This window comes from Symphalangus syndactylus, chromosome X (assembly GCF_028878055.3).
Source record: "Symphalangus syndactylus isolate Jambi chromosome X, NHGRI_mSymSyn1-v2.1_pri, whole genome shotgun sequence".
Classification (NCBI taxonomy): domain Eukaryota; kingdom Metazoa; phylum Chordata; class Mammalia; order Primates; family Hylobatidae; genus Symphalangus; species Symphalangus syndactylus.
Window position 1 is genome coordinate 153,136,058 of NC_072447.2, and position 14,280 is coordinate 153,150,337.

At 38.4% G+C, this 14,280-nt stretch overlaps 1 protein-coding gene across 5 annotated transcripts in view; it reads left to right on the plus strand.

Annotated features, from left to right (window-relative positions):
* Positions 1 to 14,280, plus strand: part of MTM1 (myotubularin 1) — a 104,367-nt gene that overhangs the window by 15,372 nt on the left and 74,715 nt on the right. For 3 of the 5 annotated variants that reach the window (XM_055269276.2, XM_055269281.2, XM_055269283.1), the window contains exons 2-3: positions 9,040 to 9,112; positions 12,931 to 13,003. In XM_055269276.2, coding sequence (XP_055125251.1) covers positions 9,050 to 9,112; positions 12,931 to 13,003 — 136 coding nt within the window. In that variant the 5' untranslated portion in view covers positions 9,040 to 9,049. Of the gene's footprint in view, positions 1 to 7,370; positions 7,471 to 9,039; positions 9,113 to 12,930; positions 13,004 to 14,280 lie in introns of those variants that run through there. The other 2 variants (XM_055269275.2, XM_055269274.2) reach the window with 2 other exon arrangements.

Here is a 14,280-nt window from a genome sequence, read left to right on the forward strand (position 1 = left end):
AATGAAATACGGTCGTCCCTTGGTATTTGCGGGAAACTGGTTCCAGGACCCCCGAGGATACCAAAATCCTTGGATGCCCAAGTCCTTGATATAAAATGGCATAGTATTTGCATATAACCTTGCATATCCTCCTGTGGACTTGCAGTCCTCTATAGATTACTTATAATACCTAATACAATGGAAATGCTATGTAAATACAAATAAAAATTAGTATTTGAAGTATTTTTCTATTTGTATTATTTGTATTTGTATTATTTTTTGTCATACTGTTATTTTTGTGTTTCTTCCCAAATATTTTTGATCCGCAGTTGGTTGAATCCCTAGATGTGGAACTCCTGGATGTGGAGGGCTGACCATATTAGAAATATGTATGGTGTACAGAGAAGTGGAGAGAGAAAGAGAGAGTGTGTGCGTGTGTATATGGGGGGGGAGGTCAGGAAAAGCTTTCTATGTTTTGAAGCAGGTAAATGACAACAAAGCAGATGCCAACGAAGCCCCTGCTTCTGCCTTCAAATGAGAGTACCTAGAGGAATTGTTTCAAATGGCAGGTTTTCTCCAACCTTTTCTCCTCTCTTCAGTTTTCTAGATACTGTGCACATCCACTCTAGAGTTCCGTTTTCTCCCCCTCCTCCACTACTGATTCTGCTTGGAAGAATCTTCATCAGTAATGCCCAATGCCTGGGCTTTTCTTTGGGGTCCTTTAGCCCAGACCTGAGAAGGTTCTTGGAAAGTAAGGAGATGTTTTGATCTGGCACCTTTGTTACTATCATAGTTATAACCATTTATACGTTTTTATTCTTCAACAATTACTGTTTTAACTTTTGCTAAATAAGCTACTGTTTACTTATAAATTTAAAATGTACTTTTTGTGAATAGTTCTCACAGGGGAAAATAGTTCAATAAAATACAGTTTTTTTCATTGAGCACATCAGCTGGGTTCATGAGTTTTGAAATTGGCAGATGCACGGGAACTTGATCTTGTTCCTATTTTAAAACTTTGTTTACTGGCAGGTATTTGTTAAAAAATCCATTGGTGAGTTTAATGATCTGTTTAAATGTGTGCAGTATTGCTGTGTAGCCTTTGTACATTAAAAACAGATAACCTGATAGTAGTTGACTTTTCTAATAGTTTACTTACCATATCACTTTGAATTTACGAAGAATTTCTAAAGTTACCCTGTTCCATGGCCACAGCTCATGCCACTAAAGCCAATCAGCTGTCTTGAAGATGTGCCATTTGTCGTGAGGGGACCAGGAAATAGGGTGAAGAGATCAGCCCAAATCCATCACTAGCCACTGGAAAAAATGATTCAAAATGCATTCTCCACTGGGTCTGAATTATATTATTTTAAGCCAAAGGTCTTTGCAACATTTAAAGAAATAGGGGTAGGTATATCATCATGTTTAAAATGAATTGTAAATATCAAAATTATACAGAGAGTGAGATTTTAAATGAAATACTATATAGCATCTTATAATTTTCAAAGAGGAATCATCAAACCAAATATACTGTAGCCCTAAGATTTGAGGTGACCAAGACAAATCGAGAAGCTCTAATGTATCTGTTACATGTGTCTATGTGGACAGTAAGCCACTTACTTGGGGGATCCTTTTTTGGAGTAAATATAGTTAGATTTCTAGCCTATTTTTAGATACCTGAGCCTGAAGAGAAAGTAATGAGACAAGATCTGTATGTTAAGGATTTCACAGAAAGTTTCCCTGGGCTAGGAGTCAAGTGTTTTTTTAATGGAAGGAGGCATATTTGAAGGTAAACTACTGTAAGGCTGATTAGAGTCTTGGCAAGATTAGATTGATCATCTTAGAAAACCTGTGTGCAGAATGGTTAGGCAATCAAGGATATGGTATATTTTGTGGACAACCAGCCTAACATATTAGCACCAGTTTGGGGAGTGACTTAAGAGTTCATTGGGCTGGGTGTGGTGGCTCATGCCTGTAATCCTAGCACCACGGGAGGAGGCTGATGTGGGCGGATCACTTGAGGTCAGGGGTTTGAGACCAGCCTGGCCAACATGATGAAATCCTGTCGCTACTAAAAATACAAAAATTATCTGGGCATGGTGGCGCACATCTGTAATCCCAGCTACTCGGGAGGCTGAGGCAGGAGAATCACTCAAACCCAGGAGGCAGAGGTTACAGTGAGCTGAGGTGGTGCCACTGCACTCCAGCCTGGGCGACAGAGTGAGACACTGTCTCTCAAAAAAAAAAAAAGCATAAAGCATCTCTGGTAGGAGGAAGGGAACTGGTATTTGAGCATCTTTGTTGTGCCATCTGCTGTGCTCTAATTTTACCTGTTCCTCCTGACAGCACCGTGAGGGCTGGTATCACGCCCATTTTACAGACTGGAAACTGCAGTAATTAAGTGACAGAATTGGGATCTGAAACACAAATTGGTCTGAATACAGAATCCCTTCCTTTTTTTCAACTGTATCACACTGTTTTGTAGGTGGGCATAGTGGCATTTTGACCAGCTCTCAATGGTGGGGTTAATAGCTTGTTTTTTTAGTTCAAGAGAATATGATTATTATGTACTTTGGCTGAAGACAGTTCACATGGGAATTATTTTAATAGCTTAATGCAGGGCGTGACAGCCTGTTTTTGTAAATAAAATTTTATTGGAATATAGCCCATCATTTATTTACATATTGCTGCTTCAGTGCTACAACGCAGTACTGAGTAGTTGCAACAGAAATGTCTGGGTATCTGGCCCTTTACACGGAAAGTTTGTCAGTCCCTTGTTCAAAGGAAAATGTATAAAAATGAACCAAACTTCTGCTTTTGCAGACCATAGTTTATTTTCATGTGAGTTGAGCACTTCTTCCCCCCAATAAGCAAATATATGTGTTAAATCGATGGTGTACCTGGTCTCAAAATGGCTGGAATATGAACATTTATCTTTGTTCACAGTGATTTGGTTGAGGACGTCTCAAGGTATGTTTCATTTTTTTGCCTCCTAGGTGGCCTACAATCCAAGCTACTTTAATGCAAAAAATCAGAATAAGTTTATAGTAAATCCTGCATTTACTGGCACTCCAGGTACAGAACTCTGTGAATGGTTCTCATGGGGGGGCGGGGGTGACACTCCCCCTAGAGGCCAAATTGGAAATGGGGGTATGTTTTGGTTATGGTGTAATTCATTGAAAAATACATTATTTTATTATAAATCACTGTCCTTTTATTTCTCCTTTATATTGGAGTTAGTACAGTATATTGATTTTTTATCATGTTTAGATTGATGATATCCATGGTTTTCATTTCAGCCTAGCAAAGGGGACTTTACAGAAATTTGTTTTATAAAAAGGGAGTTTTGGGTCTGATAGTATTGAGCACCACTGCCAAAGAGATTTGGCATCTTTTTCAAAACAGACTTCTAAGTAAGGCAACTACCTTAGAAAGACCTGGAATTCTGAACGGAGAGGCTGCTTGTTCTCTGACAAACTTTAGAAGTCAAGTTTTTTTTTTTTTTTCTTTATAACTTCTAATTTTATTTTAGATACATGGGATACAAGTACAGGTTTGTTACATGGGTATATTGTGTGATGCTGTCGTTTGGGTTATGTTTCCTTTCACTTGGGTAGTGAGCATAGCACCCAATAGTTTATCAACCCATGCCCCCCTTCCTCCGTCCTCCCTCTAGTAATCCATATTGTCTATTGTTTCCATCTTCATGTCCATGACTACACAATGTTTTGCTCCTACTTATAAGTGAGAACATACAGTATTTGGTTTTCTGTTCCTGCATTAATTTCTTAGAATTATGGTCTCCAGCTGCATCCATGTTGCTGCAGAAAACATGATTTCATTCTTTTTTATGGATGCATAGTATTTCATGTTGTATATATAACACATTGTCTTTATCCAATCCACCGTTGATGATTGACGAGCACATAGGTTGATTTCATGTCTTTACTATTGGGAATAGTGCTGTGATGAACATAGGGCTGCGTGTGTCCTTTTGGTAGAATGATTTGTTTTCTTTTGCATAGATACCCACTAATGAGATTGCTGGGTCAAATGGTAGCTCTATTTTTAAGTTCCTTAAGAAATCTCCAAACTGCTTTCCAAACTGGCAGAACTAATTTTTGTTCCCACCAAGAGTGTGTGTGTTTCCTTTTCTCTACAGCCTCACTAGCTTCTGCTATTATTTGACTTTTGAATAATGGCCATTCTGACTGGTATGAGATGGTATCTAATTGCTTTGATTTGCCTTTCTTTGATGATTAGTGATGATGAGAATTCTTCATGTTTTTTGGCCACTTGTATGTCTTTTGAGAAATGTCTGTTTATAACTTTTGCCCATTTTTAATGGGATATTGTTTATTGCTTATTGAATTAATTTCCTAATAGATTTTGGATATTAGACCTTTATTGGATGTATAGTTTGTGAATATTTTCTCCCATTCTGTAGGTTGTCTGTTTACTCTGTTGAGAGTTTCTTTCGCTGTGCAGAAGCTCTTTAGTTTAATTAGGTCCCACTTGCCAATTTTTGTTTTTGTTGCAATTGCTTTTGGAGACTTAGCCAATAATTCTTTACCAACGTGGATGTCAAGAAGGGAGAAGTCAAGTTTTAAGTCTCAGTATGTTTCCATAAGCAGCATCTTTCCAGAGAAAGAGCATGATTGAACTTAACGTAAATGCCAACACAGAGTCATAGACCACATTAAGGCTCATCAAAAGACAAAGGCTGCATACCTTTGTCGCTGTTTTGTTTGTATACACAAAAGTTCAGAAAAACAACTCAGAGCCATTGATCTCAACTCAGGTGACGATGGGAAATAGAGCTCTCCGTGGTGTTTACATTTTGCTTACAAAGGCCCTATGAGGCAGAGATCAAAATTATTTTCTAGTTCTGCTGCTTTTAGATTTTTAACATAAGCGTTAAAATGGCATGCATTTTTTAATGTTTTTAGTTATGTGTGCTTCAGGTTTGTGTATTGTTGTTTTTCATATTCAACAGAAAAGGAAAAACAGTTCCTAAGTCTGGAAAAAGGGTGCAGTGAAAGAGGTTTTATATCTGCCTCCACAGATTCAAGTGACCAATCCCAGCCCCCTGTGCTGGGAGGGCTGTACCTTAATTTGAAATGTCTGCTTCATGGAAAAGTCTATAAGGGAAGATAGCATTACTCAAATTATTTTCAGTGCAAATCATTTCAAAGGGGTACAAGTTAACCCTGCAGTTAACTGCATAACAGTATGTACACTTAAATCTGCTGCCCAGAACCACCCTGCCTGGACCATCCTGATTAGCCAAGGCCTTGTCGTACCATTTCAAACGTAAGTTTGTATGAACCTCTGGCTTAAGTGAAATATACACTGCCAACAACTGTTATGTTCCTTGGCCAATCCTTAATTGCCCAGTTCATTCACTCATTTAACAAATACCTGTTAAGTATCTTTTGGGTGCCAGGCACTGTTACAGGTACTGTAAATAAATAAAACAGATAAAATTCTTGGGGCTTAGAGGCCCCAAAGGTTGGTTGGCTGGGTGAGTTGAGTTCTGTTAACTATGTTTCTTAGTCTCAAGCTGTTCTACTGAGATTGGGACCAGTCATGTGCAACCTGGTTTCCTTCCAGAGACCACTTACAAGCACTTTTCTGTAGGTAGAAGGTACTCTGCAGTGCAAGGAGACCTAGGCTAGAGTTGGCCCTGCCAGTAAGTCACTCCAGGACCTTGTCACACACCCTCTAGGCCCCCCTCATCTCCTCTGTAACAGGAGAGGGTTGGGCTTAAATCATCTCAAAGGTTATTTTGGGGAATCAGAAATGATAGAAGTCTACCTCTGGTTAGAATGCTGTAGTTAACATGTATATACGGAATCAACTTTTAATTTTTGCTTTAAAGCCAAGGTAGCCAAAAATCAACATTTTTTTGTTTGTTTTTTAAATAAAAAGGATAAAAAACTTGATTGTTAGGGCTTTGGGATGAAATACTCTGTAACCAAAAGAGTAGCTGATTTTTGTAGACGTCTCTGTAGCTTCTAATTATCATCCATCTGCCTTTACGCTAACATAGTCATTTTATACACGAAGATATGGATGAGCTTTCTTTGCTTGGTAAGTTAGAGACAGCCCAGGGCTTGTACACACCTGTCTAGTACATTTTCCAAAGTATTACACTGCTTCCCATTTTCCTATTAGAGCCATTATTGTCATGTTTTTTTTTTTGTTTGTTTTGTTTTTTAAGCAAAAAGCACTTTATAACTGAGTGGCTGCTAGCCGTGAGCTATCCCTGTATTAGTTAACTTTTCTCCTAGTATTTCCAAGGTCAGGACTAATTTGTAGAATTGGCTAAGACATTGACATTCACTGGTTATCCTTTTGTGCTCATAAAAATTAAAAATTTTAAAAATGCTAGTAATTTGTTAACAGATAGACTGTGTGGTTCCAAGCCCTTCATGAATGTATTAATTCATTTGTTTCACCTAATAATGTTGATGTAAAATGGGGGTAATAGCAACCAAAGCCCAGAGAAGTTAAAGAACCTACTCAAGGTCAAATGGTGAGTTGCAGAGTTGGAATTTGAATGTAGTCAGCTGCAACATTTGTGCACACCAGCATGATGCTGTTCCAGCTTCTGTAAACTTCAGGGATCAATCAAAACCATTCAACAAAGAGAGGCTCACTGATGAGATTTTAAAGTAAGCCTCATTGTGGAACTGGCACATGTTATCTGGACCTTTGGATTTCTCGGATGTGTACTTGATCCAGCTATTAACAGTAGTAGTAGTGTCTGGTGTTACTCTAAAAATTAGAGCTTTAGACATAAAGACTGCATATTGTTCGGTTTCATTTATATGAAATTCCCAAAGTGGGCAAATTTATACAGATGGCAAATTCGTGGTTGCTGGAGGATTGGGAGTGCTGGGTGACTGCTAATGGGTATGGGGTGGGGTTTCTCTTTGGGATGATAAAAGTGTTCTAAAATTGATTGTGGTGATGAGTGGCACAACTTTGGATATACTGAAAACCTTTAAATTGTACACTTGAAAAGGGTGAACTGTATGGTATGTGAGTTGTAGTAAAACAGCTAAATGAAGGGAAAATGAGGGCTTTCTTCCTTTATATTTTAAATTGAAATTTTTTTCATGAAAATCAGAAATAGCAGGAAGACTCATCATTCTTTTATGGCCCACGAATAAATAGGGTGGTGACGTTGACTGAGTTGACTGTACAACCAGGATTTTAGATTTTTTCTACTGACTCGATAGTAAGAATTTAACTTTTTGTTTTAAAATGTTGACTTACATTAGTGAAGCATTTTAAATATTAAAGTATCTATACTAAAAGGTAATTTTATATCTGTTACTGAAGAAAATCTGCCCCTAATACATAGTCTTGTTTTGTCAATAGAAAAATTTCAGAGCAAATACATCTGACTTGCTCCATAGTTCATCTCATCCATTCTGCTATCTCTGAGAATAATGGGTTATTTTGCTTGGACATGAACTTAAGGTTAGAAAGGTTTTTCAAAGCATATTTTACTATTTTGTCTGAATTTAATTCATTTTAGTGTTATTCATTAATCTTTTTAAAAAGTTACTTTTAATTTTGCATTGTGCTACCTGTAGGTAGTTTCAGCTCTTCTAAGTTGAGTATCTCTTTCTATAAAGACGTATTTTGCTCTAATTGTTAATTTTCAAGCGTCAGTGGTAGTTGCCTAGTTCCAGTGTTCTGGGATTTGGTGAACTAGTATACATGTTTGCCCCATCATGACATTTCACCGTATTGTATATTTGCCGCATAATCATTCACCAGATAGTTGTGAGTTCCAGTGTGTGCCAGGATACAGCCGCGAACCAGACAGACACAAGCCTTGGCCTTGTAGTGTTGAACTCTCATGGGGGAATCCTGACAGTCCTAACCTTGTAAGATGGCCCCTATCTGGCCATCTCCCCACCTCCACATCCTGGTGGCTGTCTTTTTCTGTGACTTCGTCACCTCTCTTGACTATTTCTTAAGGACAGTGGCCAGCACTGTGAAGCTATTAAATCCCACTAGGTTTTGTGCCAAGGTATGTTAACCCATTTATTCCTAGTGTTCCACTATTGGAACGCTAAGCTTGTGGGAGTTATTTACATCCTACTGCTCAAGGTCATCACCAAGGTCTGATTTTTCACAAAAATAATTTGCAACCTCCGGCATAAATGGGTTAATGTTCTCCATTGCTGGATTTTGTTAGTGTGTCTGGTTGCTCTTAATACAGCCTGGCAAAAAGATATTTATAAATATCCACAGTCACCTTGTTGAATTGGATGTGGTTTACCTCCCACTGACTTTATGTGTATCTATCTGTGTCCTAAACTTTGATAAAATAACCAAAGCATTACTTAGTTTTCTGTTGTTGCTGTAATCTTCTTAAGTCTAAATAAATCCTTGCATTAAAATGGTATTCGTGTATGTTCTGAATATAATGCTTTCATTTATGCCTGAATTGTGATGAATATGCATTATTTAAATGTAAATGAAGTATATACTTTCCCTAGAAAATACTGATTAAATCAAATCTTACTAATTTGATTTCAGTCAAATCCATGCCACTCTAAACTGCCATCATTTGGAGAAAACAAAATTCTTAAAAGAGAAAATAGTGTGAGTTAAATTGTCCATTCTTTTTTCATTCTGCTTGGCTGCCTCTAAATTATCTTTAAAAATTAAGGAGTATGGAAATTTGAGGCCAGTTGCACAATTAATAAACATTAAGTTTTTTTAGAGGGCAATTAGAGCACTAGGAATAAAAATTCCTGGAATGTGTGTGGCATCTTCTGCTGAGCTCCCCCTTGTGCATTTAGCTCCCCTTCTCTGTTCTCCCCTAGTCCCCTGCACCTTTATTGGAGCTCTCACATACTGCCTGTGCTCTGGTTCATCGTTTGTATGTCTCATTACCACTGGGGCCTAGTATGGAAATAGAACCTGTAAAGTAGTACCGTTTGCTCTCAGTTGCCATATTTAAGTCTCTGATGTCACATATGTTTGAAATTGCATACAAATTCAGTTGATATTGAATGTTGTCTTTCTTGGTAGAGTTTCCAGGATGGCTTCTGCATCAACTTCTAAATATAATTCACACTCCTTGGAGAATGAGTCTATTAAGAGGGTAAGTTGAATTTTCAGATTTATCTGTCTCTTTCCTTGCATTTATTTTGATATTTGAATATTAGGTCATTTTGGGCTGGCCTTTGAATTATGAATTTTATTATTCATTCACATATAAATACATTTATACATGTGGTTTCTTTATTGTCTCACCTTGTTCCAGAAAAGCTTTTTTTTTTTTTTTTTTGAGACAGAGTCTCCCTCTGTAGCCCAGGTTGAAGTGCAGTGGCGCGATCTCAGCTCACTGCAACCTCCGCCTCCCAGATTCAAGTGATTCTCCTGCCTCAGCCTCCCGAGTAGCTGGGATTACAGGCGCGTGCTACCACACCCGGCTAATTTTTGTATTTTTAGTAGAGACGGGGTTTCACCATGTTGGCCAGGCTGGTCTTGAACTCCTGACCTCAGGTGATCCACTTGCCTCGGCCTCCCAAAGTGCTGGGATTTACAGACGTGAGCTACCACGCCCAGCCCAGAAAAGCTTTTAGATAGAATACCTTATATGTGTTAAGTGAGTTTTACGTTTGTAAATCCTTTCACATAACTTCATTTTTGAAAACCTCTGTCTCGTGAAATTACTGCTAGAGCTTATGTTTAAGGTACTAGGCAATCCTCCACCCGGAAAGGTTGCTGAAGGACATACTGGAAGGCTAAGTCCTGCCGAGCACGCTGCTACGCCTTCCTAAATATTGGCATTATTTTCTAATTATGATAAAATTGTTGCATAACCAAAACAAATACAACTTTAACAGAAAATGGTTCAGGGTATCCAGGGGGAGATTGTGTAATTAGAGGGAGACTTTGGAATGTGCATTCAAAGGAAGGGATTAATTTAAAATAAGCTTTTTTCATGGCCCTTTAAGGCCCTAAGATTATCCACCAGAAAGACTAATTTATACTCCCACCAGGTGGATAGAGATGCCTAAGCAATCAGAAGGGAGCAAAAGGTGGTCTTTTCTTTTGTATTTCTTGATTACTAATGAGGTTAACCTTTTTTAAAAAAGTGTGTTTATGGTCAGGTGAGGTCGCTCATGCTTGTAATCCTAGCACTTTAGGAGGCCAAGGTGGGAGGATCACTTGAACTCAGGAGTTCGAGACTGGCCTAGGCAACATAGTGAAACCCTGTCTCTACCAAAAAGACAAAAAATTAGCCGGGTGTGGTAGCATGCGCCCATAGTTCCAGCTACTCAGGAGGCTGAGGTGGGAGATTGTTTGAGCCTGGGAGGCAGAGGTTGCAGTGAACCGAGATCTCACCACTGCACTCCAGCCTGGGCTACAGAGTGAGATCCTGTCTCAAAATAAATAAGTAAATAAAAGTGTGTTTGTTATTAGTTTGTATTTCTTTTGTGAAGTGATTGTTCATGTCCTTTATTTGGCTTCTAGGGGTTTTGAGGGGAGTTCTTATTGATTATGTGTTCCGTGTGTGTGCGTATGTTTGTATAATTTTTTTTTTGAGACAAAGTCTAACTCTGTCCCTCAGGCTGGAGTGCAGTGGGGCAGTCCTGGCTCACTGCAACCTCTGCCTCCTGGGTTCAAGTGATTCTCGTGCCTCAGCCTCCCGAGTAGCTGGGATTACAGGTGTGCACCATCACGCCCGGCTGATTTTTGTATTTTTAGTAGAGTTGGGGTTTCACCATGTTGGCTATGCTGGTCTTGAACTCCTGGCCTCAAGCTGTCCACCTGCCTTAGCCTCCCAAGGTGCTGGAATTACAGGCATGGACCACCACACCTGGCTTGTTCCTTATATTTTGCTAATCAGCTCTATAATATGTTGCAAGTCTTCTTCCTGGTTTATTGTTGGCCTTTTAATTGTATTTATGGTATTTCGATTTTGATTTTGAAATACTGAAGTTTAAAGTTTTTATGTAATCACATATATCAATCTATATTTTCTGTTTTGGGTGCCTACAAGGACCATCCTCATCTCCAAGATTATATGTTTTTATTGTATTTAAGTATTTTTATGGTACAAGAATCAGTTCTAGACACAGGAGTAATTTCAAGAATGTAACTATAAATCCTTTGTGTAATGCTGCTCTGATATAATGTATAGCCTATGTTAATCCCATGTTATCCTGTTTTAATCAGACATTCACTTCCCTTATTTTGTGGTTGACCTAGAACTGTGGTATTTAAAAGGTATACTGAGTATTGCATTTGCTCGTTATGCCTGTTTTTAGTTAGTGAGAGGTAGTGTTAAAGGATGATAATTTCTTTCCTCTCTTACAATTTATATAAGGTGTGTGGTTTTGCTTCTCACTGAGGAAGGCATTCCCGGCTGAGAACAGTTTGTTTTGCCCAACTGGTTAAAATGCTTAGCTTGCAAGTACTAGAAAATTTTTTAAATTGGCTAGGAATTTTCATTCTGCCTCTGAATGAAAAAAAAACATTAAAAATTCAGCATAACATCCCTCTTTGACAGCTTCTATCTCACCTAAATATACAATTCACATTTCTCTTGTTTCATAATAATTCTCCCCATTTGCATAGCCTCTGATAATTCACAGAAGTGTGCACAGTGGCTCACACCTGTAATCCCAGCACTTTGGAAGGCCAAGGCAGGCAGATGACTTGAGGCCAGGAGTTCAAGACCAGCCTGGCCAACATGGTGAAATCCCGTCTCTACTCAAAATGCAAAAATTAGCTGGGCGTGGTGGCACACACCTGTAGTCCCAGCTACTCAGGAGACCGAGGCATGAGAATCTCTTGAACCTGGGAGCCGGGAGGCAGACGTTGCAGTAAGCCAAGATTGCACCACTGTTGCCTGGCAACAGAGCAAGACTGTCTCAAAAAATAAAAGTGTGCTTGTATATATATTTTTTCACTTAATACTCACAAAACTGCTCTGACGGAAGCATGAGTAACTTCACTTATGAAATGATTGCAGTGTGATTTTGGACAACAAATAGGAAAAAAATAAAATATTGCTGAAAAAAAACTTTTTGCCCAAACAGATGTTAGTGATGCGCCTCAAATGTCATCAGACTAGCACCTGCAACATATCTTTGTATTAATCCACTAGAGCAGCTGAATAACCTGAAAGACAATGGGTATCTATGGCAAATTAGGCTCTGAGAACTCACCTGCAGGTTGCAGTGGTTAATAATACTGTGCCCGCCTAGCAGAGCTGTGGAAGTGATTGAATGAGGCACATGCTTGGGAATACCTCTAAAGCCAGGAAGCCTAGAGAAATAGTAAAGTGATGTGAAGAATTTGTACAAATGGCTCCTAAGACTTTTGCCAGCTCAAAAGTTCTCTGACAGACCACTCTTTCCTCTTATCTAGGACAGGGATCTTAGTAAATGTGAGGAAGTAAAAAGAGAGGAAGGGTCTTAGTGAAATAGGAAACGCAATAGGTAATCACAATGGTTTTCGGGCATTGTAATAGGATTCTGGCTAATGGCTGTAGTATTATTCAGTTAAGCCTCTATGGAATTGAAGTTTTCCTTCCTACTCTTCCCAAAAGATGGCTGAATATGAAAAAAAAAGCTGCTACAGTGTATGTGTATCTATAGAACACACTTAATATTTACTTTTTATCACTTTCCCGAAAGCTGTTAAAGTGCTTGGAAATATAGTTTAAAAATTAATATTATTGAGAAGCATGCCAGCATTATTTAATACTAGAAGTTGACACATCTAGTTAATGTTGGTGCTAGATTGTATTTTTTTGTTTGAATTTTTGTGCCAGTTTTCCCAAATGCTAAATCTCTAATGCTTTTTCTTTAAAAAACATATTTCTAGTGGCTTGTATTCCTAGTTGCTTAAAAACAGTGTGTAAATGTAACGTCATTACTTCTGATGCGTCTGTTTTGTTTCTAGACGCCTCGAGATGGAGTGAATCGGGATCTCACTGAGGCTGTTCCTCGACTTCCAGGAGAAACACTAATCACTGGTAAGGACCTGCTGACATTAAGATTTGCATAACTTGAGAAGTCTGGCAGGATCAGGTGGCTTCAGTCCCGCTTACTCTTTAGCAGTCAGGCTTAGACAAATAGGCTGCCTTTGTTTAGAAGTGTTAGCACAGAACTCTCTGCATCCCTTTCTTGATTAAAGAGTTCTTTCAAGAGCTTCATGCTCACAAGGGTAGTGATATTCTTGTGTCTGTACCAAAGACTGAGAATGATTTAGGGGAAAAAAATGTGGATTATCTCTTGAAAGTCTCTCATTGGAGCCATAAGCTCTCATGGTTTAAGGTTTTAAGAGCAAAATGATTTCCAGTCAATGATGCATGCCTTAAAATGATAAACTTAAAGGCTTGAAGGCTTAAGCATTCTCCTCTTTGAAATATAGGAGAACATATTGCTTTAAAATATCTTCCATTTGTCAGAAAATGGAAGTTAGTATTTAGGTAATATTTTGATGTTATTTTTCATGATAAACATATACTAAAAGGAAGGGATCAACTTTGGAAGGGCTAGGTCACTATGGCTTAAGAATATAGAAGCATCTGACAGCTTCTAAGCCAGATGCTAATGTTGTGGGCAAATTTTATATGTGGATTAACACCCTCCTTTCAGACTTCAATGTATTTGAAGCAGATGTGATTACCATTGTTCCAGGGAACCTTTTGATTAATTAAGATCTGGGTTGTTTAGCTTAAATGGCTAAAACCTGGTGCTAATTAGATGGCGGGCCTAAGCGAGGTACCTTTGGGAATTAGCCATACACCATGAGAAATTCTCTTGTGAGTCCACAAACTTGGACACATTCTAGTCTTGAAATGGAGACCAGTGGGATGTGTTCATCCCAATTTCTGGATAAGAGCAAAGAAGATATTTTACTTTTGATCGTCTTCACGTATGAAGTTTTGGTGGTAGGTATCAGTGCCTGAAACTTAACCCAGGTAGTAACTAACGGAACTAGCATGAAGTAGCTTTACTGAGTATTTTTTATTTAGAACTTGAGGAGAAAGGGATTTCAAAATCATTATGAGTCATTAACACATTCAAGGACATCCCTGAAAGATAAGAGAGGCATATTTCTATTAATTATTCTGATTTAGCTTCTCCTTATGTTTATTCTACCAAAGATGTACTATTCTTTTGGCCACCTGTTTTATGTCACTTCAGTGTTTGAAATGAACCTAGCCAAACTCTATTCCAGACTATTAAAAAGAGAAGGAGGTTTGGTGCGGTGGCTCACACCTGTAATCCTAGCACTTTGAGAGGC